At 39.4% G+C, this 26,478-nt stretch overlaps 1 protein-coding gene across 3 annotated transcripts in view; it reads left to right on the forward strand.

Annotated features, from left to right (window-relative positions):
• Positions 1-1,301: 1,301 nt before the first annotated feature.
• Positions 1,302-26,478, forward strand: part of LOC105255672 (homeobox protein unc-4) — a 112,269-nt gene continuing 87,092 nt past the window's right edge. For all 3 annotated transcript variants that reach the window (XR_003123131.1, XR_003123132.1, XM_025410864.1), the window contains exon 1: positions 1,302-2,787. Coding sequence is in view for 1 of the 3 variants with exons in the window: in XM_025410864.1 (XP_025266649.1) it covers positions 2,415-2,787 (373 nt within the window). In the remaining 2 variants the exon portion in view is untranslated. The remainder of the gene's footprint in view (positions 2,788-26,478) is intronic.

Consider the following 26,478-nt stretch of genomic DNA (forward strand, 5'->3'; position numbering starts at 1 on the left):
GCGCCGCTCTCTCGGTTCTCGTCGACAAGCGAGCGAATCGCGTGCTAAATAACTTCGCTAACAAGCTGCCGCCGCCGCCGCCGCTGCCACTGTGCAAAAAAAGATTACGTAAGCGGTAATGGCCGCCGGCTCCTCCTAAATTCGAGAACGAAGTGTTCCGGTCGAGCGAGTAATCCAAGAGAGAGAAAGAAAGAGAGAGGGAAAGGAGAAGAGAGAGAGAGAGAGAGAGAGAGAGAGAGAGAGAGAGAGAGAGCAGAATGCACAAGCGCGAGTTGCCACTCGATCCTGGTGGGGGTTAATTTTAATTTCCCAATTTTTCCTACGCCGACGCAGCGCAGGTAATTTCCTCCCCAGCAGAGAATAGATGTAATTACTTAACGCCTCCGAGCTCCTTTTATTAAAAGAGGATCGCGCCCTCGGGGGCTGGAGGGGCGGAAGGAGTCCATAGTGGGGATTGCCACGGGAGTGGTGGTGCGTGATCATGGGGGTGTCTCTTCCTCGCGACCTCGTCCGTCCACTCGAGACTCGAATTACCGTTTCATTAATTTTATCAATAGGACATTCCGTATGGAATAACCACACCATCTACGATGGAAATCGAGGAGGTCTCGAGATCTTTTAAGCTCGAAATATTTATATCGCGAGATGTTTATAACTTTTTTACACGATTAAACTAATCGGAAAACTTTTGATTAAAATTAGATAATATTCCAGCTGCTCGTATCTGGCTTAAGTAGACATTTACATTATGTCGATAATGACCGTAATCTTTAAACGGAGAAATAAAACTCGAAGATTCGCGGATCAGGAAGGCTTAGTTTTGCACTTTGGAAAGAAAATCCTCATTCGAAAAAAGGATTGGAAAACAGACAAGCGGGACAACAATGCCGAGCAATAAACAATCGTGCAACTCGTTGATATATATACTTTTGCCTGTCCATTACCACGAATCCGACTCGGATCGAATTCGAGTGCCTCGGTCGACGAGATCGGCAAGGGTATCTCGCAGCAGCTGTGGGAAGGGAGGAGCCATCTTGCGGCCTGTTTCAGGGCAGCCGCCAATTGATTCACCCCCACTAGACGCGGCAACCAAGCGTCGATTCAATTCCAGGACGAAAAAAACCACCGGTGGGCATGGCCGTCCCGTATTTCCATTGGCCCAACATCCCGCATCTTCCACGAGTTTGCCGTGCGTTCGTCCAATCGCCGCTGCTGGGCGTACCCTGAAACCAGTTTTGGTCTCGCTAACAGAGGGGAGTCGTTGACTCGAGTCTCTGGGCAGATAGTATTGTGCCGTTGGCTCATGCCGTAGTGGTTCTAATACCACAGCAGGTCCTTGCTACCAAGGAAATCCCGGAGATCCGCCTGTCGCACGCACTGGATCTCGCGAAGGTCGCGAGGACCCGGAAGTCTCCGGTGACGTGTCACGACCGAGAAACTGTCGCGAACGTGCGCGTTACAGTGCTTCGATTGCGGCCGCGGACATTAATTTTAGATCATATCGAGAGAAATCATCTCATCGGGTCGTGGAGCTTTCGGTGGCATCAGGTGGGAGACTACAAAGGACTTTTAGAAAGATTTCGTTGGAGGTCATCAAGCTTTAATCGGCCAGCTTGGCGAGTGAAGGATTCATTGTATCGATGACTGTGTGGTGAAACTGACATTTGCTATTATCGATCATGGACATGTGATGGAAATATTGTATCTCTGATGTGTGATATCTCTCAAACTTGCTCAAAAAGGTCGTTAAAAACACCGGGAAGTTGGCCGACGGCTGGCAGAATCCCACCCATCGTCTACCTGATGTGCAACTTTCGACGCAATAAATATTACAAAATATGTGAAGCATTATTACATTGATATTTTGGATCGTGAGATTGATCTACAGATTTCGCGACAGAGATATCTAAAAAAACAGAACGATAAATGTTGGAAGACAGTAGACAATCCAGAGTGTTGTCGAAAATTATTTATTTTCAACGACTAAGCTCTCTTGAAACATCGATGATTGAGATGACTTTGTGCCATAATCGAGAAGATCTAGAATGGCAGATGTAAAAATTCGTTCGAAACAGCAAGATTTACATTTTTGTAAACATCTCAACGATCATCATAAACGTACACTAATGATTTATAGACAGTGATGATCCATGGACTGTATCTTTCAGTAGTGATCGTGCTCCAGAAGGCCTAGAATGGAAGATGTAAACGTGTATTGAGATCAGAAACACCTCACTCTAGACATCGAATCTCGCAATCCCTCGCATTCCTGATAAACACATGATTCCGGCGCGCTAGTGATCGAATGTGATCTCTTCCTCTCCTGGTGATCGCGCCTAATCCTCGACGATTGATGCGAGCTGACTGATCGCTCTCTCGAAGGAGAGACAACAGCCGGCGAGTTGGTACCGAAGATGGTCCTGGAGCCTGGAGGCGGTCTGTCCTTTCCGTTGGCGCCTGGGAACGGCTCCAGCGCTTCCGGTGGATCCTTGCTGGCCCCGACCAGGCTGTTCCAACGAACGACGCCGGTGTTCCCGTTTCATTTGGCAGGATGGCCGCCTCATCATCCGGTTCTGGGACAGGTGCAAAGCCAGGTACAGCAGAGCATGCAGGCCCAGCATCAGGCCGCTGCCGCGGCCGTCAGATTCCTCAGTCATCATCACCCGCATCATCCGCATCCGACGTTGAGCAATCATTCGCTGGTGCCGGCGATCGCCGGACATCATCCCGCTGTACATCATCTGCATCATGCTGCTGATCACGGAGAGGAAGAGGACGAGAAGAAAGGTGAGTCGATGGTTAACGATCGCGCAAACTTGAGAAGCTTGAAATATCATATTTGATATAAATCAACTTTTTTCTACAAATGTTCCATCAAAGAGAAATATATTACTCCATCTAAAGGATTTTCTCCTCCTCCTTTAGATAAAATAAAAGATATTTTAATTTTTACCAGCTTTTGTCTCTTGAGAATTCATAAGCTTTTATACTTTGATTACTCAAGTCGAAGAAATTAAAAAAAAAAAAAAACAAGAGTTTTGTGCGTTATAAAAATAGAAATATAAATTATGAAGATTATAATTCTCTATTTCAGGGAATTAATGATATAGCTTATAGAACATTTTCTTCTCTGACACACGTTGAAGTGCGTAGATAATGGTGGCGTTTCCGAAATAGCTTTTGAAAAACGGTCTTCAGGGAGTGGCGTAACGCGGTCAATCATAAGATCGTTCCTGACGAGCCCCTGGGATCGCTTACGACGCTAGTCCCTATCCCCCTTTTCCCGCCCCTCCTGGCGACCATCCGTCTGAAATCCGTGTTTCGTGCGCGCGAACGTCCGCGCTGCCGAGGGTGGAAATCTGTTTTTTACGTGATCCCATTCACGTCCCTAACACTTGTTTATGCTACGAAGGGAGCGCCACTTAATTCGCCCGCCTTTGGCCTTCGATTGTTTCCGTTGCTACGAATTTATTGCGCGCTACCGCGAATTTGCGTCAATTGCTCATCCCTCGCCAAACGCACAAATTAAACTAAATCGCGAAAACTCATCAAGTTATGGACTAATTAAGATAAGATATTTGATTAACATTTCGTTTTACAGAACTGCTCGATTTCTGCGCAATTAATTTCGTTATCTACGTACAGAGATATATTGAGGAGAGAAAGGGGAGATAATGCATTATCTAAAAAAGTCGTTATTATATTAATATTTATCAATAATTATGGAAAATTGATATTCAAATCAGAGAATGAAAAAAAATGAAATGGAATAAATCTCGAAGTGTATATCTTTCGAGGATGACAGGTGATAATAAAAGATAGTATTGAGATAATTTTAAGTTGGAATATATTTCTACAGAAATTTTATCATAAAAGAATGAAGTCATACATTATAAAAAATTGCGAGTGATAAACGATTTTACTGTATCAAATTTTTGCTGGAAGCGCATCGAATGAAGAAATTAAAATTAAAATCAGTGAAAGAAGTTTTATAGGTTTTAAAAAAAAAGAGATATATATTTAATATCTGGATAATAATATAAAAAAAAAGTTCTGATGAGCTACAGCTTTATTCATTGGAATTAAAACTTGGCTTGCCGGACTCGCCGAACTTCTTCCTCGGTAATTTCATTTCGATTTTTCTCCAACACGTTGAATAGCACTTGGCGGCTTCGCCGCTTCCGGAAAAGTATGCGGCGGTTAGATTCGTTATAATTGCATAATGATTTCTACATCGTAGAGAGGAGCATTTCGTACGTGAACGTCGACCGAACACGCGAGCGTGCATCAAATCGACCCGCCGGTTATTTCGGGATTTATGAAATAATCCCTCCTCCATTACGATAAATAGTTTTATTAGAAACGCCAGTAATTGCGATCCTACTTTCATCGAACATCATTTGCCGAACGTTCTTTACGTAGATGACTTCATAACGAGCCCGATTTATTTTCGCGCTTAATATCTTTCTTTGATATGACAAGCTGAGCGAAATCCGTCTCGCGATTTATCATGTAATTTCTTTATTATGAGAAATATCATTGGCGTTAGGCTTTGAGAAAATTGCATCATTCGTTTGTGAATCAAATAATTCAGAGTCACGATAAAGTTTTTATATGTAAGATACGCTGAACCATTCAGTTGAAATTACTCTCTTCAATTATATCAATGAAAATATATAATTAATTAAAATAGCGATGAGAAAATTCACCAAGGATCAGCGAATATTTGATTGTCTTGGATTGATCTTTTTCAGTGAAATTTCATTCGTTTAATTTACAGTGATCTATTTACGAGACCATCATTGCTTTTCAATAATAATATACTGATCCTATTTGCAGATATTTTGCAGCACACTTTATATTATATTCAAAATTATTATTAAACTAAGATTGAGAGAATTTTGTTTAACAAATATCCATTCGAGTATCCAAGTGCTATAATTTTCCAAATAGGATCTATGAATCTCTTCAAATCCAGTCGGAAGATTTTCTTCTTCTTCAAATATTCGATTGAAAATACTAGACGCAAGGTTCTCTTTCATAAGAAAATTCCAAATCGAAACGAATCTTAAATGAAACCCCGTCATGTTTTCTGCACCTTGAGCTTCGCGTTTTCTGCAATGCTCGCGCGCATTGTATTCCGCCAGGTTAACATTTAATTACACCGATTCTTAATTAAACGCTCACGGCGCGCCGAGATTTTATCCCCCCACCCCCAGCTCCCTTCCGATCGATGTCGCCCGGGCGATACATCGCTCCGCGAATCGCGATCTCTCCCCCTCTTTCCTCTCTCTCTCTCTCTCTGCCCCCTTCGCCCTCTCTCCTCCTCCTCATTTCGCTTCGCGAAACTCTCGTTTACATAATTAGCTCGGCAGCGAACTACTCGCGGACTCGCGTGCGCATGCCTTTACGCGATCGTTAAACTTTTTCAGCGTTAGCGCGATCGTTAAGCCAGGCGCTTAGCGTCGCCGCGAAATTGCGTCCCGTCGGCGACGGCTCCCAAGCTCGACAAAGCCCCGCCGCGCAATCTCGTCGTCGCGAATTAAGATCCAGACGAAGGCTGGGATTGAGACGTGTCGCTCCTCGCGTTAACCCGCTCGAAATGGGTGGGTACCAGGTCGCAGACGGTATCGGGGGATAAAATGTCCGGTTCTGCTTGATGGATCCTTCTTGCTCCTTCCTGTCTTCTTCATGATTCTTCGATCGACCCCCTACTCGAGAAAATTTTGACACACTTGTCTCTTTTTAGGATCGAAAACGCGTAAATTCGTGAGGAAAAGTACTTTATACACACTGAGAAAAAAAATCTGATTGCATTAATTAGAATTCTGGTAGATTCAACCAGGATGTCTGTTGCAAAATGGACGAACCAGAATTCTTGTAGGAATTACCAGATGAATCTGATTAATTTCTTCCTGCTAAATTTATCAAATTTTTTGGTAAATAATACTAAACTCGCCAGCACCAAGTCGTCTAAAATTTTTTCCATCTAATCTCAAAAGTCTGTTTAATATTCTGAATTCCAACAAGATTATTGGATAAATTCAATCCAGATTATTGAATAAATTATTTTAAATTCAATTTGTTAGAAATTAAAACTGTGACGCAAGAAACAGTGATGCAAGAAGAGGATGCAGGTCAAACACACACAATCAGAGAGCTAGCGTCCTCTTTCTGGCACTATTGCTTGTAAGAGAAAAAAAATATACTTTGGATTTAACGTTAATACTAGTTCTTTATATACATTTTATGGCAAATATTGAATACGAGTTATGTTAAGAGTGGCTCGCTGCCTAGCGATAAGCAAAGAAATTAATGTAACGAGAAATTTTATAGATCCAACCAGAAAATACTAACCAAATCCTTATAGTAAAATCTATTAAACGTTCTAGTTATAAAAAAATCGAGTCTTATGATAACTAGAAATTCTTGTTTGATTTAATCAAAGTACCTTCAATCATATATGTCTTGTTGGTGCAATCAAATTTTTCTCAGTGCACGAATGCCGTTTAATGGTCAATGATGCGATTCTGGGTTAAAATAGATGATAATAATAATAGAATATGAATCTTTAACTTTGCAGAGAGTCTCGATTATCTGTATTAATGATCTCTCGGGGAGTTTTACTTAAGCCAAGAACAATAACTTTCGTATCGCACCTAATATTTTCGAGATACGAATCTGCGGAGGGATTTTTTGCTCTTCAATATACATCGTGCATAGATCATATCGTCCAGGTTGTAACTAAAATAGATGATCGTGTTTTACCACGTTGAGAGTAAAGCAGCGAGAAAAAGATACAAACATAAACATTAATCGTATGGATAGTTTCTCGATTATGATCTCTCCAAGCATGAAGTATTTATGAATCATAACTCGCGTATTACGCTAGTGATATTAGTTTTGAAATGATTGGATTTTAATTGCCACTTAAGCGTTGTACACCGTACGCGCCAATACGTCATGACAGGTGTTGGAATTGTTCATTACGCACGTCTCTCGTCAAAATAGCGCGTCCTTAAAACACAGCTCTTTGTGGGCTGATAGAACGCTTGGATAAGAGACGAGATTGAATTAACACCTCGCAAGATTAAATTGTTGCAGTTAGTATAGAAATCTCAGATTAATCTTCAATCTCGTTCAATAATACATTTATGTACGAGATTATTGGTTGTGTATTGTGCTGTTTTCTAAATCATTTTTTTTTTAATCATCAGATTGATGGAAAACATTGTTCCCCCTCCTTTCGAAGAAAAAAAATTATTCAAAGGTAATAGAGACCTGTGTTGACTCTCTCGAAAATTGTAAACTACCCCGTTGATTATAGCGAGTGAAATAACAGTGTCCATCTCGGAAAGAAACACGATGTACTGCGAAAGGATGCCGAAGAGGGATACAGGTGAGACCAAATGAGCTGGGTTTCTTTAGTAAGCGGTCACGTTATCGTGGCATCCTGTCATTATTTTACGATTAGACCGAAGGGGGAGGCATTAGGGCAGTTGACAAAAAAGGGCGAACGGCGGAGAGAAGGAGAGGAGGGAAGAGGAGAGGAGAAAACGTTCATAAGGATTGACAAAAAGTGATAGAAGACTAGAAGAAGTCGAGACGAAGCGAAAGCATAACGCGAAACGCGTCTCTCGCGCTTCATCGAGCGTCGAAAGGCAAAATGTGCGCGTTATTTCTCGCGGATAAATTTTTCATAATTAGCCAGCGCGTTGTCCCGTGGAAACATTTTATGGGTCGAAAATTACTTAAAATGAAGTCGAAACATTCCTCTGTAATTCACCTTATGGTATACAATTTTCGTTCCAACATTCTGCGCGGATGCGGAGAAAGTTTAATTGGCCGAGGGACGGGGAAACATTTACCGCATGGATTTATCGGGGTTATCGTCCTCCTCTCCGCGTCTTTTTCTCTTTCTGAAAAATTTGCAATTATTGTGAAGCCCGAATTTGTAATACGGATCTTATAATATCCGGAATATTAAACACAATGGCGTTTATTTGTCATATAACGGGAGGAATCCTCAGATCGATTTAAAACGAATATATTCGCATTTTTTTAAAGGACTCTTTAAGAAGAATTTTTTAAGTGTTTAAAAAAGATAGAACCGTGCCTTCTGGACTCGTTTAGATGTCGAGCATATCCTAAATATCATATTATCGTTGTAACGAGGAGCGGCATTTTTGCAGTAATGCGTTTGAATTGAATCGCTTTCTTCTCTGTTTTTATTCTCTGCTATTATATTATTTAATATAATATATTATATTATATTTAATATATTATATTATTATAGACATAATGCTTTGATCTTTAGTGATCTTTGATTATTAGTGTGTTTGGATTGTATTCTATTTTTTCTTCGTGTTTTGCACATAAAAGCTTAGGTCAATATGCATATTTTGACCCCTCTTACAACTCCGCGCATACAATGTAGGTACTTAGAATTTCAATATTATTGTTGTTTGGGTTGCCACCAACACATAGGTATATGTCATTTATTAATTATTAGGTATATGTCATTGATAAATTATTTATTAATTCATCATTTAATTATTTAATCATTTATCAAAATTATTAAGTTCATATTTGTTCGCTCATGGCTCAATTTCCATAGACATCGTATTCTTTTAACGTTTTTAAGGAATTTAATTTTCAACTTTTTTACAAAAATTTGTAACTTTTTAAGGAGAAGAATTTTTGAGAGACCAAACACGCGACGAAATATTGCGACATCTGAATGGAGCGATTATAGAAATGTTTGTCTATTGAAAAACTACATTATTGCTTTTCACCATTGCATTGAATGTAAATCGCGCAAATTACAGTGCGAAAATAATATTGATGTTGCAGTGTCGTGATAACGACTGGTTTATGCGAGGTGTATGATTAGAAAAATTAATACCTATCGAGAATCACGCGCATTAAACGCTCGAAATGCGTCGTTTACATTACATGAAGACGTTGCAATTATTGTCGCAATCGCGATGCAATCTTATTAATTTAATTAAACGCGAAGAATTAATTGTCGATTGTGCCACGGGGGGGGGGGGGAGGAGGGACGGCTGATAATATAAGATATCGTACTTCAAATTGCAATCAATCCGGCATTCTCCATTTTGATATTCGTCGTCTTATTGGCAGCTTGGTGCAACGCAATCGCACCAAACGCGGATTCGCAATAATAAATTTAATCGATGCGTGAAATCGTATTGGCTCGCATCGCGTGTTTATTAACGCGATAATTCCAAGTCGCGGGTTACGTGTCGTCATTACCATCTCTCCCCCTCGTCTCTTCCCCCCTTTTCCCTCCCCTTCTCACGCGCTTGAAATTATCGCCGCTCGGATAAGTGCAAATTGCGAGTAATCTGGAAGATTTTACCGGGTGACAAACACACGTCATTAACGAAGCCATTCATTAGTCGCGATAATAGTCGGCTTCGTGTGAACTGCCATCGAACTATCATCCGTTCCGCTCTTCTAGAGCCGCCGACAATATACTATTCAAGTATTGATAACACGTATCGCTTATAATTCTGAATACACTCCGTGTGTATAATTTCATTCCACCAACACACACGAATCACTTATTACCCGGGCAGAAGAAACGTACAAGCACGAAATGCGGGTAAAATGTTCACGTGAGAATCTTAATTGAGATGAAGATACCTAGGTCTCTAAAACGCTCGTTTCCTCCCGCGTCGAGAAGAGGGAATCAGCGTTTGCGAAGAATTTTCGGATTTTAAAGATCCTAGGAATTTCTCACATTTTCCTCGACTAATAAATAAATATATCAAGGTATTTATTTATAAAAGAAGACGTTTGTGGAATCGTAGAGACGCGGATGACCGACGATTCTCCGAGTCTTCGGATTCGAAAAGCGCAGAGCGGGAAAGCTCGCGCGAGAGGAAAGATCATCGCGGAAAGAAAACAGGCGGGCAAAAGGCGCGCGCGCGCGGCTCCGGGGGTAATAACTTAATTTAAACTAAACTACAGTTTAATAATTCTCCCGGCCGGCTCTCTCGGCCGTGGAAGATGCGCCGGCAACCGGCAATTTCAGAGCCGCCGTTAACTGCCGGTCGTTAGTCCCTTTTCAAAACTCCTCTCTTTCTTCTTCCACTCCGGTATCCCTCCGCCGGCACCTCTCCCCCCTTCGCCCCCTCTTTCTTCTCCCTCCCCCTCCGCACATTTCCCGCTCCCCGCGAACCCTCGCGGACCCGAGCTACCAACGTTCGGTCACGAGCTAATTTTCGAGCGTGGCTTGCGTGTCGTGAATATCGCCACGGGCCCCCTCGCCCTCTCCCTCGCCTCCCCCTCCCCACCGTTCGACCCCCTCAGAAATACTCGCGCGAGACGCAGGCACGACCGACAAATTGAATCGTCGTCCTCGTCTTTCGGCCGCCGCGGGCATCTCGCCCAGATCCGTCGATCCTCGCCGATGGATTTCACGAACCATATGTATATTTATCTGTGTGTGTGTGTATTTGTGAGTCGACGGTGTACAACTTTTCGACTTTGTAATTATCTTCGCATCAAATTCCGTTATCCCTCGCTAAAAACCCGAGATTATTTCCGAAAAGACATCTGAAAGAGATTTCTTATTCGGAAATTTACATATAGAAAGAGTAGTTATTTATCATTGCAATTTTTCTTCCTATACTTTATTCGTCCGAGAAAACCGGGAAGAGATTACGTGTCACGCGTATGTTTTTTGGAGCAAAGTTGTTAATTTTTGCCTGTAAAAGAGTCCCCTGGACGAATAGAGGCGACTGACGATTGCATTATTCGCTAATGTCATTGATATAAACATTTCTAATTAAATATCACAGGCACTTATTAGACAATCTTGATTCTCGGATTCTTGCTTCCGTCGACAAGGAATCACGCGACCACCAGCCAACCATCGCTTGCAAGGGAAATGTCGTGCCTGCAATATTTCTTATCGTCAGTTTTCTTTGCGACTAGAGAAATGGAGAGAAAAAGGGAGAGAGAGAGAGGAGGGCGAGGAAAAAACATTAATTAAATAGTTTGAGTTACGATGGAGAGCAAAGTGGGATAGTGGAGATGCATATAGCTGAGAGATACGGCTGACAGACTATAAATACGTCATATTTATATTCTCCGCTAATTGTCTTTGACGATAAGAATCTCCCTTTTATTACTTTCTGAGTTACTTGGCCAATTTCGCTTTCTACCCCTCACCGGTGCGGTCTCAATGTCTTGTAAACGCGATCTCCCATCTGCAAACTTTGGCTTAACACGGGCGCAATTTTTCTCTCGGGAATACGGGAGCGGAGCCTTCGTATCCTTCACGTACATACGAAAAAAAATTATATAAATTTATTATTTAATTTATTAATAACATAAATATTATTAATTCATTTAATAATATAAATTTACGAAAAAAAAATGAAAGGAAGAATATTTATTTACAAATTAAATTACAAAAAATAACTCCGAAAATATAATACGCGTGTTTGACGTGAGATAAATAAATTGAAGAGATTTTGTCGAATCCTCAAAATTTTCGCTGCGCCCAAGTTCGTCATAAATTAAGACACTTGTAAGAGATTGCGCGTAATTATGAGAGAAGAGGAGCGTTTATCAGCCGGCGCGGATTTTTCATCGCGGCGACCCGCCGCGATAAAAATGAATGGTACGTTGGCAGACGCTGGCTTGTGTCGATGCGATATCATCAGGAATTATTTCAAATAAATTAACTCGCCCGTTATACGTGTCTGTGTGCGTGTGCGTGCGCGTGTGTGTGTGCGCGCATATCGACTATACAATGCTCGTCGCCTCTTAGCGATCTCGTCCTTCTTCGGAATTAACTCTTTCCCGCGGTGCCGTGCGGCCCTTAATGTCTCGGGGAACATAAACGGTCGGATGATTTGTGAAGCGATATGCCACGGTGGAGAAACGGTAGCTAAACAGCGCGGATTCGCGCTTAATACAAATTCGTTTACGTCGTCCGCGTTTTAATGCGTTCCTCGGGTGATTTAGCAAGTTTTACAGGATTGGAAGGATATGGTTGGTGGCACGCTCTTGTCCCAACAGATAAAAAGACATAATTTTCTGGACGGACAAGCAGGCCTTCGTATCACGAAAATATTTAGAAATTGGGTAGTCGAGCATCTCGAGAGTTTCCGTCCTCAATTAAGGAAACGAGCGAGTGTGAGAGCCGACGTAAGAAAAAAAAAAATACGCCTTCGGCGTATTTGAAATTTATCGCGAGACGAGGCACGCCTACGTCTGCGTCGGGGAATATTGTACAACCGCGTGGCTGCCGTTTGCATTCGATTAATCGACGGGCCGCGATAAATCCGCGTTTTTACGAGCGGCTGCTTCCATGTGAGAATTAACATTTTCAGCAGCTCGCTACATTCTATTACTCGCTACTGTCGTAAATTAATGGTAACCCCATTACGTTGCAAGCGAGGACGCTGAGCTTCGTCGTCGGTCGAATGAAAAAATCGCGGCTTTCGATACATTGTTTCCGTCGGAATCTCATCGCTTGTAATAATCGCCAAGTAAATTGAGAATAATATTTTATGCGACGCTGTATATATATTATCTTGATTTACATTTATTTTTAAAAAAACTTATTTAATTTATAAGAGACACGTGCAAGTGTTAATAAAATTAAGTATTAAATGTGTGCAAAATTAATTATCAAATATACAAATTAATTATAACGTTTCATGAGAAGATTCTATAAAGTTTTAGAGACTTCAATTGTGACAATAATTAAGTATTATAAAAAATAATAAAATTAAGTATTAAATAATTATAAAAATTTCTAATTAATAAAATTAAGTATTAAATGTGTGTAAAATTAATTATCAAATATACAAATTAATTCTAAAATTTCATGAGAAGATTCTATAAAGTTTTAGACTTTAATTGTGACAATAAATTAAAAATTATTCGCGCAATATTAATTAACTCGAAACATGACGAGATTAATAATCGCTCTCGTAATAAATAATATTCGTTCTCGAGTACGCATAATGTACGTAAGACGAATTTTGTCACCGGCGAATGATAATGAACGGTGCCGATCGGTCGTTTAAAACAATCGACTCGCACCGACTCGAGATCTCACGCGACGACGAGGATATAATATCGCCCGGCGAAATGACACGCCATGGGGGTAACAATCCGTGGTTAGTAGTTAGGGTGATGTAAGCCAACGCCAGACCCGGCACGCAATTTCTCCTCTTTAAGCCGAACGCAATCGGCCGCGCCGAGAACGCGAAATTATTAACGTTCAATATTGACCTTCCCTACTCGGTTCCTATTACGTTAATAATTGGGATAGCTTGCCCCAAAGTGCATCGGCAATTTTTCATTTTTACGATCGGATCTATATAATTAAACGTACGAATAAACAAGGCGTCCCCCAGATACCCCTCGAGTCGAGTCTCTTAAACTGCTAGTTCTCTAACGCAAGTAAGATGGGGTAAACATTGAAGCTGATCAAAAGTTTGTCAAGGGTGGTCTTTGGATTCTGAAAAATTTATGCGCAAACGGTTATAAACATTCGTTGAACTTTGAGAGCACGATCTCAGGCAATTTCAGTTTTGAAAAGACTCCTCGTCGGGCCTCGTAATTTTTTTTCCGCGCCGCGGCGTGTAATTTTTCTAATTGACACGTTAAATAAACACGACGGGTAATTAGTTGGCCCCAATAAAAAAGATGTCGGCCGCGAAATAAACGCGTAAACTCGCAATTACCTCTCTGCGCGTCCCAGAAACAAGTTCAGGACTCGTGGACGCGCGTGGGATTTAAATGCGGGTATTTATTACCGGCTGGTTAAATTCCCAGTATTTACCGGGAATTAAGAGATACGCGCGCGAGCCGCCACGGCCATATATTTCCCGCTTGTCGCCGCACGTACGTACGCCACGCGTGTTTCGCTCGTACCCTTCATTAGCCCTTCCTTCAAGTTTCTTTTTTTTTTTTTGACACCTTGGCAAAATTTCGTCGAGCGGAACAATCGCGTCGCTAATCGAATTCAGTTTGATCTCGTTCGTACTTGTAAATTAATTAAAATGCTCTCCTCCGGAGGACCTTAAGGGGTTAGGTTAGATTAGGTGAAGGGGTTACGGTTCTAGTCAGCGGACCGAAAAAAGTATGATGTTTGGAAATTTTTTTTCAAAAGTGTAATAATTCTTTTTTACAAATAAATTTTTATTCAAAAGTATAAATATTAAGGATGTTATTATATATTTTTTAAAATAAAATATCAAAAAATGTAAAAGTTATAATTATTCTCCGGGATATTGTTTTTTGAAAAGCGCTGCGCGGTGAGCAGAGCTATTCGAGGCTGATTCATCCGATATCAAAAATTCAATAAACTATAGTTGATGTATGAAATTATCTAGTAGATAAATGAAGGATTAGTTGAGAAATTGTTTTGGGACAAAATGGCAGCCATTTGACACTAGATATTCTTCTTCGACTTAAAAGTTGCTCATTTTTTATTAAGTAAAAAAAAGTATTCATTAAAGAACAAAATCCTTCGTTCATCTACTAGGTTTTTATATGTAAAAGAAGCCTGTAAAATTTCAAGCAAATCGGTATAATAGTTTTTGAAATATCTTGCTCACCGACTTTGAAAAAATGATTTCGAGAAAAATTAAATAAAATGTAGATTTTTTTACACAGAATCATCTATTCCGGGCCCATATAATTTTAATTTATTTATATCTTCATATATTGTCTTGATAGCTCTCAAAACATTAGAGTTGAAGCTTTATAATCGTGTTTAAACAAAGTTATACATTCTGGCGCTTCATGAAACATACACTTATAATTCCGTCAATTTGCATCCGATTAATTTGAAAGTTTTAGGAAATATTTTCAATATGATATACTTCACGGAAATGTAAAAACATAAAAGTATTGATAGTAAATTTAATAACTGTTGGACGTTTCTTAAATTCAAATTACCAATTGGAACCTTGCGCTGGGGGTGATTCTCGAATGATTAATGAATAGAGCATCGAGATGAACTTAATATATCCACGATAATAAAAAGGAACTCTGTGCCGTGAGTGTGCAATGTTGCTGGAACAGTTTGGTCGTGCGTAAAAGGAGCCCGTGACGAAGCCGAATGCCTCCGAATGCGTTGCAAAAACGTATCTCGCGTTTATGAGAATCGATGCGTCAAATCGATCGCGTTCTCCGAGGCTTACGAGGCGTTCCTAGATCGTCCCTTCCCCGCTCGAGGTAGCCAGCCGGCCACTTGATGCCGGTTTGTACGCGACCGAGGATCGCACACGCGAAGGTATTAATATATAATTAACCGGCTCGGTTGTAGATCGTATCTCAGAAAAGCCTCCTTATCGGCTTGCTACCCATATTATGCGAGGATCTCTTCTACCTAGCTCATTCGACGGCCCCTTCTCCCTCAAGCCATCTCCTCGTCCTTTTTCTCGGATATTCGTGGATCCCATCGTGACTCGCATTGTCGTGTTGTTCTCGAATGTCCACCGTATTACGTCGATTTGCGTGATTTGCGAAGCCGTAATGAGCATTTACGGTGTAAATACTCGAGAGGGATGCGAAAAGAGGGTTCGATAACGAAGGGAGAAACGTAGAGATCGAAGAGCACGATTATTTCGGATGCTGATTCTGATCTTTGATGTGCGTAAAAAACCTACCAGACGTTACAACAGACGTCATTCACCTCTATCGATCTGTTTCTCTGCTCGTATATTGTATCTGTGAGATTCCTTTCGGGTTCATTCGCTCCGGTTCTCCTCTTAATTAGATCCTCGCTCTTGAGCGCCGTCGCATAATCATGTACTTGTAAACTAGGACTTGATATCTCAGACTTGTGTCGTAACGTTATTACCCGCGTAAGCGTGTCGCGTTGTAATCAAGCGAGAAGAATTCACGCGGCTTAAAATAAACTCGAGGGATATCGTGAAATCTATCTATAAATATTTTGTTGAATAAAAATCGAAAAGTGAAAGTTGTACGGAATAAAACTGTCATAACTCGATTTGGCTCGGTGTTTTTTTACGTAGAAAAAAATATGCGGAATATCTCTCTGTATTATTAAAATTGAAAAGTTGGGGAATCATTTAAAAGTTGGAAGAAATTTGTCTTAATCCATCTCGCTCGCGACGGATGCCAATTCCAGGAATCCCGCAGGGCTTTCGAAGAATTCGAAGGAAATGTCGGGCCATTTTTCAAAACTAAGAGAGAAGTGGAGTCTATTAGCGTCCGGGAACGGGTTTCTTAATTTGACAAACGCGCGACTATATCAAGCAGCTATAATTTCCTCTAATTAATTCAGTCCGCATTCGGTCCCATTGCGCAATCGTCGCGACAAACTTCGAGTGGACACACAAACGTGACTTTTAGTAATTTGAATCTCTCTTAATAGCTAATATAAACACAATTGTATGGCGTTTTTGTTAATAAACCGTACGATCCACGTCCGTTAAATCATATCGCTTTCCAGATGAATTCACGAACGGTATAATAAGAACGTAAAGCGCTCTAAGCATTATAATTTCTCGGAGCAGAGGAATTTTTAAACAAGGTTCATAAGTGTGATTCCGTAAACGTAAAATATATGTGATTTTTTATGAAAGCAAAATAAACTGTGTATTTTGCCACAAATTCTTATTGTTTATTAATGCAATAAGAAATTAAATATAATAATTCTCTTTATATAAAATACGTTCGCAACACGGTACAAAAAATTGCGACGAGTCTTATACGTGTAAGTTATTCGCGATAAACAAATTTCAAGCTTTTAACTTTTATACCTAAAGTTTACTTTGATTATGCTTAGATTATCATACATAATGAAGAAGTTCGAGTTGTTGAATAATTCCGTTTTAAAATAAAATGAAACGATTTTTACAATTATTATAAAACGTTAATTTTTGTTGAGCAATTTTTCGAATTTTTGCATAACCCATGAAGCATCATATGACGTAATAGTTCCTGCGTTATCTACTGTACATTTCTCGCAAAAATGTTGAAACGCGTATTTTAAAAATCCAACTATCAAAGAGATAAAAAACTGGTCTTCTTTCCAGCGCGGTGGGAGGGTAGGGGGAGAGGGAGAGGAGAGGAGGGGAGGGGGACGTGGACGCTTCAATTTCATTCGTCATCGTACTTGCGCGTTTCTCCAGCGTTTCCCCTTCGTCATTTCCACAAAACAATAATCGTTAAACACAATAACCGCTCATTTCGAGGCCCCTTGTTCCACGTACTCCGCGGATCTCGGATACCTCTTTCGCACCTCGCGAGTCAGGTTATGACGTTAGGAGTCGTTCTTCGGAGCAAGAGTCGAGACCTCCTTTCCCTGCTCTCGGCTCGGCCGGTGGGGGAAGAGAGGGTGCTCGGAGGGGAATGTAAGCGGGCGTCAGGAGGATTGATGGCGTCTAGATGCAAATGCAGTCAGTCTGGCACGCAAGCAACGTATCCACCTACCGACGCCTTATGCCAGTTAACGCCTTACAGCTTAATAATCTTGTTCTCTTTCCCTTTTTCCCTTCTCTCTCTCTCTCTCTCTCTCTTTCTCTCTATTTCTCTCTCTGTCTCTCTTTTTTCGCCCATCCGTGTCCTTTATCACACACATACATTCTCTCTCTCGCGCTTGCCCGTCAAACTAAATTACTTTATTAACCCTCTTTTCCCAGGATCATTCTCTCCCGACCTTCCCGATCTCTCCGAGGACTAAAACGCAGAAGCGATCCTGCAATTCGTTGAACATCGGTGCCGTTAAATTTATATCAACGCTCGGCGAGGTCGCAAACATACATTTAACGAGCAATTTATAGTGACAACGTGAAGAATAAATTTTCAGGTACATTCAATAGGAGCTCGTGTCTGAATAGAATTCAATATTCAAAAATATGTATACTCGATTAGCATCCTTCTCCAGGAGATATCGCACGTTGTAAACGACACAGAATCATAAATTAAAAGGCCACTAATGAGCGAGGTAGATTAATATCGACGATCATATCGTACTAAGAGGGAACAAGTAAAAACAGTTTTATAAATCTGTCTTATAATCCGGTAGTAATAAATTGCAAAGTTTACTTCGCACACTTGCTTTAGCCTTCGTCAAAAAGTTTCCGCTATATTTTAAGAGAGCCAGAGAATTGGAGTAGGGGAGGGACACAATTGCAGGCGCAAATGGTCGAGCGTTTAGTGCCACCTTCGCGGCATTCCGGTGCCTAGTAGAGTTTAATCAACCCTTAAAGGGGTGAGATGTGGACGTGTAGTTCGGAGTTGACCCGGAAATGGGTAGCGTGTCGCCGGCTCACCTGGAAGCTGGTGTTGCTTGCCAGGTATAGGAGGCGACGTCGGTCTCCTGGGTGCCAGGATGTCGTTCCTAACGCTAATGACGTCGTTGGCTCTCACTTAACAAGAGACTACCCTCTAAATGGGGGCTTGCGTCCTGGAAGCGGTCCGGCGGCGCTCACCAAGCCGGTGATTACGAAACTCACGGATTCACTTCTGAATTGCATTTGTCGTGCAAATGCCATGCGCTTTGTGTGCTCGCGTTTCGCTAACTCTTTCGTCGCAAAGCGATAAGTGGCGTTCTTTACATGGCATTAATATTAGTATTATCAAACTCGTTATTTCGGTCAGAAGTGACGGAAACGTATGCGATATAAAAAACAAATGTTACCCTTATTCGCGAATAATTTATTCCGACAATCCACGCACGATGTTAGACAGATGAAAGGAATGATTACAGTTATCTCGCGTGTATCTCGTGTATATTTTCTCTAATTTCAATATTTAATTTGTTAGATTGGACACCCACGCATTCGTAATGCAATAATTATACGAAAGGCTGATTTTTCTGTCCCTCCGTGTTTTCAATGCAACGCATGCGAGTCGGATATTCGCGCCGCGACAAGGTCACGATGGCACCTTAATATACGCAGAAGTGTGCTTCCCGGGACAACGCAGGTGTAATTTCAATTTAATTGCACGTTATTTCGGCCGCACGTACACATACACACGTAAAGGTGAGACGAGACGAGACGAAGCCTTATTAAAGCGCCTTCGGGCTTGCTTCGCTGACGAGCTCGCTCGTTTCACCTCGCCTGGCTCGCAAGGATCGTGGAGGAGGATACTCGGGTGCCCTTTCTTGGGAAATTATCCTCCGAACCCTCCCTCTCTCTCCCCTCAATTTTCTCACGGTGGTTCATCAGCGAACTCGGCAACGATTGAACAATTTTTTTGTTTTTAATTTTTTCACATGTAAATTCCTCCATCGTTGTTCTATTTCGAGTAAATCAAGAAATACGTTCCCGCTTTAATTCCTCTGAATTTTATGAAACATCGCAAATGAAATGAAAGTGTATCAGATTTTAATAATAAATATTATGATATTATATGCAGTAAATTTTTGAGAGGCAATTAAAGCAAGAGTGGAGAGACTCGGTTCATAATTCGTTAAGTTTATGCTAAGAAAAATAAGAAGGCATGTTACAAATAAGATAGACTGTACTAATTATCAATTGGTCCGCTCTTAAGCGTTCGATCGTTATTCCAATTGAGAATTCTTTCGAAAAAAAAAAACAAAAAGATTATCTCTTCCTACGTCCGACGAAGAACCAGTTTCGCTAATATGTACATACAAGAGCCCTTCTTCCTCACTCCTCTCTCGTCTTTCTCTCCCATCGTTGCATTTCCATCGCTCGTTTTCCCGGCGAATAAGATGTCCGCATAAAAGAGACTTGCCACGAAGGGTCGCGTGCGTCGTTAGAGGCCAGTAACGTATCATCATGCGATTACACCGCGCTAAAAACGTGCCACGTCAACGCGTATTAAACGCACACAGCCGTGAGCGATCGCGCACATCGACGTGGAATCGTCTATAAAAACGTCTCGTTCGTCGGTAATTGATTGCGAAGCCTTCGGTCCAGAATTTCGCGCAAGATCTTTGCCGACCACGCCGGATGATGATGCTCTTCGTCATTGGTCGTGTACTTGGGCGTCGCTCGGGAGAAAGGGAATTTTTTAATCGTCTTTCACGAAACGTACTTATTATGCATCGTTGATAAACGCATCTCTCGAGAGTAAAATAATACTTTTCGATTCAAGTATCTACATTTTTAAATTAAATATTTTTGAGAAACCGCAATTGCTTTTGTGAACAAGTGCGACTAAAATTATTCGACGATATCAATTTGGTAAAAGTAAAACATAGTAATTTATTAATAAAAAAAAGTAATTTATAAAATATTGAAATATTAACATATATAATTAATACACAACGATTGAATATTCTCCTTTTTTATTTTAAACTTTCATAAAATTTAGTGAAATAATACTTCTTGATTTAAATGTCTAAATTTTAAAATTAAATATTTTTGAGAAATCGCAACTGCTATTGTGAACAACTGCGATTAAAATTATTCAATGATATTAATTCGGTGAAAGTAATTTATAAAATATTGAAATATATATAATTAATACAACGATTAAATATTTTCCTTTTTTATTTTAAACTTTCATAAAATTTAGTGAAATAATACTTCTTGATTTAAATGTCTAAATTTTAAAATTAAATATTTTTGAGAAACCGCAACTGCTATTGTGAACAAGTGCGATTAAAATTATTCAATTCAATAAAAGTAATTTATAAAATATTGAAATATATATAATTAATACAACAATTGAATACTTGTCTTTTTTATTTTAAATTTTCATAAAATTTTCATAAAATTTAGCAAAATATTTCTTGATGCAAGTATCTAAATTTTAAAATTAAATATTTTTGAGAAACCGCAACTGCTATTGTGAACAAGTGCGATTAAAATTATTCAACGATATCAATTTGATAAAAGTAAAAAATAGTAATTTATTAATAAAAAAAAGTAATTTATAAAATATTGAAATATTAATATATATAATTAATACAACGATTGAATATTCTCCTTTTTTATCTTAAAGTTTTATAAAATTTCGTGAAATAATACTTCTTGATGCAAGTATCTAAATTTTAAAATTAAATATTTTTGAGAAACCGCAACTGCTATTGTGAACAAGTGCAATTAAAATTATTCAACGATATTAATTTGATAAAAGTAAAAAATAGTAATTTATTAATAAAAAAAAGTAATTTATAAAATATCGAAATATTAATATATATAATTAATACAACGATTGAATATTCTCCTTTTTTATCTTAAAGTTTTATAAAATTTCGTGAAATAATACTTCTTGATGCAAGTATCTAAATTTTAAAATTAAATATTTTTGAGAAACCGGAACTGCTATTAAACAAATGCGATTAAAATTATTCAACGGTATCAATTCGGTAAAAATAATTTATAAAATATTGAAATATTAATATATATAATTAATACAACAATATGAATATTCTTCTTTTGTATTCTAAACTTTCGTAAAATTTTATATATTATTCAATTAATATATTAATTGCTCTAAAATAATTAATTAAAATATTTTAATGTGAATTATTCTGTCATGTATAATCTGCTAACACAATCGTAAGATGTGTGTAAATAAGCTTGTGAAAAATCTGTTTACACACTGTAGGTGTATATTAGTTTGATTGACGATGTGTCGCTAGTTAAATGCGTACAATATAGTCCTCTAGTGCGCGTTTTAATTTGAATCATTGACTTAATTACAAACGACATAAATCGTTGATGTCGTAAGTCATTAAATGCCTTATTAGCTTTTCCGACGGATATTAAAAACAGGTATTTGAAAAAGTGGCAAGCTCGAGACATTGAAAGTAAAAGAACAGATTGACCGCAGCGCAATCAGAGTGGAACGCCCGAGAAACGACCGCTAATTGGATCATTATCATTGGAATCGCGGACAAGAATCGTGTTTGAGGAAGTGTATGTCATTTGCGAAAAGGTGATCCGTGACCGAACTCGTAGTTATCGTATTTATTGTATTTGATAATGAGAGAACATCGTACACATAGGAAAAGCATCGAGTATGTTAGGATAAATGGATGCTTATATAGCGGAATCGCCTTTTCATTAAGTTAACAAGCACCACGCGTGATCTTTATTATCTTGATCTGATATTTTCATGTTGATATTGGCATTAATTTATTAACGCTTTCCGCAGAAATGCAAGTGAGGATGTCAATATAATAAAGTTAAGCTACATTCTTTAAAAAAAGAAATATTAATTTTTTTTTAAAATATCAGGTGTCAAAATATATTTGAAAAAATTAGATTTATTAATGAGATTGAATTTCTTAATCATACAACTTGTGCAATGTCATTGGTAATGGATTTCAAAATCAAACAAATAAATTTCAAGGAGTATTATGAATTACGATAAAAGAAACTAAAAGAATCATTTGTGAGACAGATAAAAGACTCGTGCAAGGTCAGGTATTTGATCTAAATTCCGAATACGATAGTCATTTCTGTTAATATAGAGAAAAGCATGGTGCATTAAATCCTTTTATCGTTATTTAACATGTGTAGCGATCCGTAAAGAGGTATTTAATATTATTCTATCAAGCAACATTTTTATAAATTAAATAATAAAGATTTGCGTAAAAAAAATTGCAAGAAGCTAAATGAAGGACAAACTTTTTTTTGGTTTCTAACTTATTTTAGATGATTTTTAAAAGAGATTCATATTGAAACTAATTTTCCCATCATGAGATATAATATTAACTATTAAAATGTTGCAAGAACAATAATTTAAAAAATTGAGATTATTAAAAAACTAAATGCGAAAGATAATTTTCAACATCTAGATATCTATTAATATCATTGCACTACAATTATTACAAAATATAAATGCTTTATTTAGTATTATTTATAAATTTATTTTATTTATAAATAATAAATTATATATAAATAATAATAATAATACAAAATATAATATAAATAATAAATTATATATAAATAATTATAAATAATAAATAAATATATTTATAAATTTTTTTAATTTATAAATGATAAATTAGATCTCGGGCCAGAAATTAATTTGCGTTGCTCGATTTTTCGCTCGGCAAGCGTCTCGTTGACCTCGTGAACAAGATCGCGCGGATAAAACTCGCGCGTTTGCTTTTTCGAAAATACTTATTACACGTAGACGGATTCGCGGTCGAAATGTTTACGCGATTTCGCTCGACCGTGTATCTCTCTGCGGCCGGCCAGAAGGCGCGGGAGTTGTTATCGGGCGCGGCTATCAAAGTTGATGGATGATAGCGGGCGGCGCGCTAAATAATTTATGAGGGAACGAGTTAAACAATTTTCACGTCCGGTTTGATCCGTCGTCTTAATCTATTTTCGTTGCGGCCGCTCGCCTCGCAGCGGAATCGCATTTCCGTTTAACGAGGGAAGCGCCTGTCTCCCGACGTAACGCACTCGGTGCATAATGAACCTGACATGATGATAATGAGTCGACTAATTTCATGATATGACCACGACGCCCTTCAGCTCGTCTCCCGCGATGTCCCTGCGCGCGCGCGATTCATATAATTACGTAATTAAAAAATTACAAGCGTGTTATTTTTTGCCTTCGTAAACAATGATCGAATTATAATAACCCACAGACGCGCAGACACGTACGAGCGTGTAACAGCATGTTTTGCTATATCGCAGTAATTTGCATTGATCCCAAATAACGTCGAGATACGCGCGCGTGTACTTTGTGTGTGCGCGTAATCGAAAAAAAATGTCCGCCATATTCTCCGCCGCTCCAAGTTATTAATTACTGCCGCTTATATTCCATTATGTGATTCGGTGCAAGTGAACGCGCTGTGATTGGCCGGCATTGACACGATAAAGGTATTATCGTTGGCGACGATCCTTCAACCTGCCACTGCGCCAGAGAGCGCGCTTATTACGGATTATAGATTATCAATAATGAGCGAGGGACGCGGAGCGAGCGAGACGAGGGCCAGATAAATAGCATCTAATTACGCTGATTAATGCCCAACCCTCGTGATTTTTCACTGCCCTTGGCCACCACAACGATTCGCAAACAGTCTCTACCTGCCCATCGAAAAATCTTAATTGTCCCTTTAATTGTTCCTTTGAAAGCTGATCGAAATAATCGCCTCGTGTAAAGTGATTAATTTTTCAAAAAGATCCTGCATATTATTTGATACTTGTAGTATCGCACTACGATGCGATTTTCATATAAGAAAATGATTCTCTGAAATGATATCGAAATTAAATTAAATTAAATAATATCGAAATTAAATTAAATTAAATTATATCGACTTTAAATCAAATTAAATTAATTTAATTATTTTCTATAAATTATGATTATGAATTCTTAGCGAAACTTTCCATTTGTGACGGCAAATTTAAACATCCCTTTCGATTTTACATCGTGACTTTACGTTTAATGACGAAGAATCGGGGTGAAATATATTTTACATAACTGACGCGAACATCGGAATGACAAGGGTATCGTGAGGTCAGGATTTCCCCATGAAGCGACATTGCCCGAGAGCGTATCCTGGCGTTCCTCGTGTCGTCTCGTTTCGCGACGATCGAGATAAACCCGGAGGAGGGCTCCGGTATTGCTCGGTCAATCATAATTCCCGATCTTTTATTCAATTCCGGCCATTAGCATGCATACGCGCAGCACGGAACCGCCGATTCCGGTCGGAGATATCGCGGATCGTCCTCGTAAAATCACTGAAATTCCATGTTTATTCAATACGTCGGGACGCGTCTTATCTCGCGCGTGCCTAGATAAGATGGGGAGGACGATTCTCGGGCCCGTCTCGCCCATCGCGAATCACGCGCGGTTATTGTTGTTCCTCGGACATCGACCGCCATTTTAATCAATACCGAGGGGATCTTGCGCAATATTGGTCGGCATCGTCGAATCATCCTTCCTGCTGGATAACAAGATGGAAGGGTGAATCATTTCTCCCCGATAATATTTTATCGTATCGCAATTTTTCATAGCTTTAATATCCGATGGCCGATCAGCTGATTGCCGTTTCAATTTGGCGGTGTAATTTTTTTTTATATCATGGATTTCGTGCTTAAAGTCACTTTGTGTTAAGATCCAATTCTCACTCGGCGAAATGTTTACCTTGCGCCGCAAACGGCGCGAAATTAAGATAAATTCGCGATCGTTCGCCATTCGACGTCGTCCTCCATTTTCGTGTCGCACGAACATTATAATTCCCGTCGAAAGTATACAGTACTTAATTCGATATCGATATCGATCATACGCGAGATAAGCTGCCGCAAATTATAACGTTTCGTTGCCCATGGATCTTGGACGTTTTCGTTGCCCATCGATCGGTCGTCAAACTTAATCTTTGAAAAAGGAGGATCACCACCAGCATATGCGATCATAATTCTTTTCTCGATAATTAATAATAATAAGAGGGAATAATAATAGACTCATTTTCAAGGCAAATATCTACAGAATAAATATCGAAAATTAAGAATGTTGTCGTAATTGACAATGTTGAGAGAATGGAAATTTAGTTGTATTTAATATAGATAATTTACGGACTAGATCTTAGAGTGGAGTACTAATTTGTAAAATCGACGCCGGGGCATTTCATGGTTGAAGTCGAGCCTGGCGAAATTTCTTCTGTAAACGCCCTCCCTGGAATTACGTAGGAATTACGAGCTCGCGTTAGAAATTATGTTGTTAGATTATGTCTATGAACAATGATGATTGCCGCTATAATCTCCCCGTTGCTCGGGCGTCACGCTCGGCTTGACACTACAACTACGAATAAACGGCACGATCGGCTCGTGTGCTGCTGCAAAGTGTGTGCGTGCGTTGCAAGTGCGCGAATTCATCGATTTACATCGGCAAAGTGGCGAGCACGAAAGCGAGCGCGCGCCCCGAGTTGCAGCTGCTCGATCGGAGGAGAAGATTGAAGAGGCGCGCACACTTTACTACATGGTTAACTTCATTATCGGACAAGGCGCGCGTCGGCCGTTGCAGCAACAACAGCAACAGCAACAGCAGCAACAACAGCAACAGCAATAACAGCAATAACAGCAATAGCAACAACAATAATAGCAATAACAATAACAGCAACGGATTATTGTACGACGATTAACGTAACTACTGCATTTGTTTTCGCTGTGAGACGTGCATTTAAGCGATCCCGCCGCGCCAGCAACAATGGCTCGCGCCGATTAAATAATTGTGGGTGTAGTATACCGCCGTCGTTATATCTAAGATACCTCGACTCCACTATTCTTGAGTGTTGGACCGTTAAATCCTCGGAACATTGCGAATCCTCCGGGACCTCTGATCCTTGAGGCTAACTCCAGGATTTCCACTCGCGGCATCTCCATCGTATCTCGCGGATATTTTTTAGAATCCTAATGTTTCGAAGCTTCCGGGAGTTTTAATACTGATTTATGAAACTAGGAGGTTTCCTGAATTTTTTAAAAACGCTCTTTTCCAGAATTTCCGAATGGTTTTTTAAATATTGAAATTTTTGAAGCATCGATATACTTTTCTTATATTTAAATCGAA

Source organism: Camponotus floridanus, unplaced genomic scaffold (assembly GCF_003227725.1).
Source record: "Camponotus floridanus strain SB8 unplaced genomic scaffold, Cflo_v7.5 scaffold35, whole genome shotgun sequence".
NCBI classification, from domain to species: domain Eukaryota; kingdom Metazoa; phylum Arthropoda; class Insecta; order Hymenoptera; family Formicidae; genus Camponotus; species Camponotus floridanus.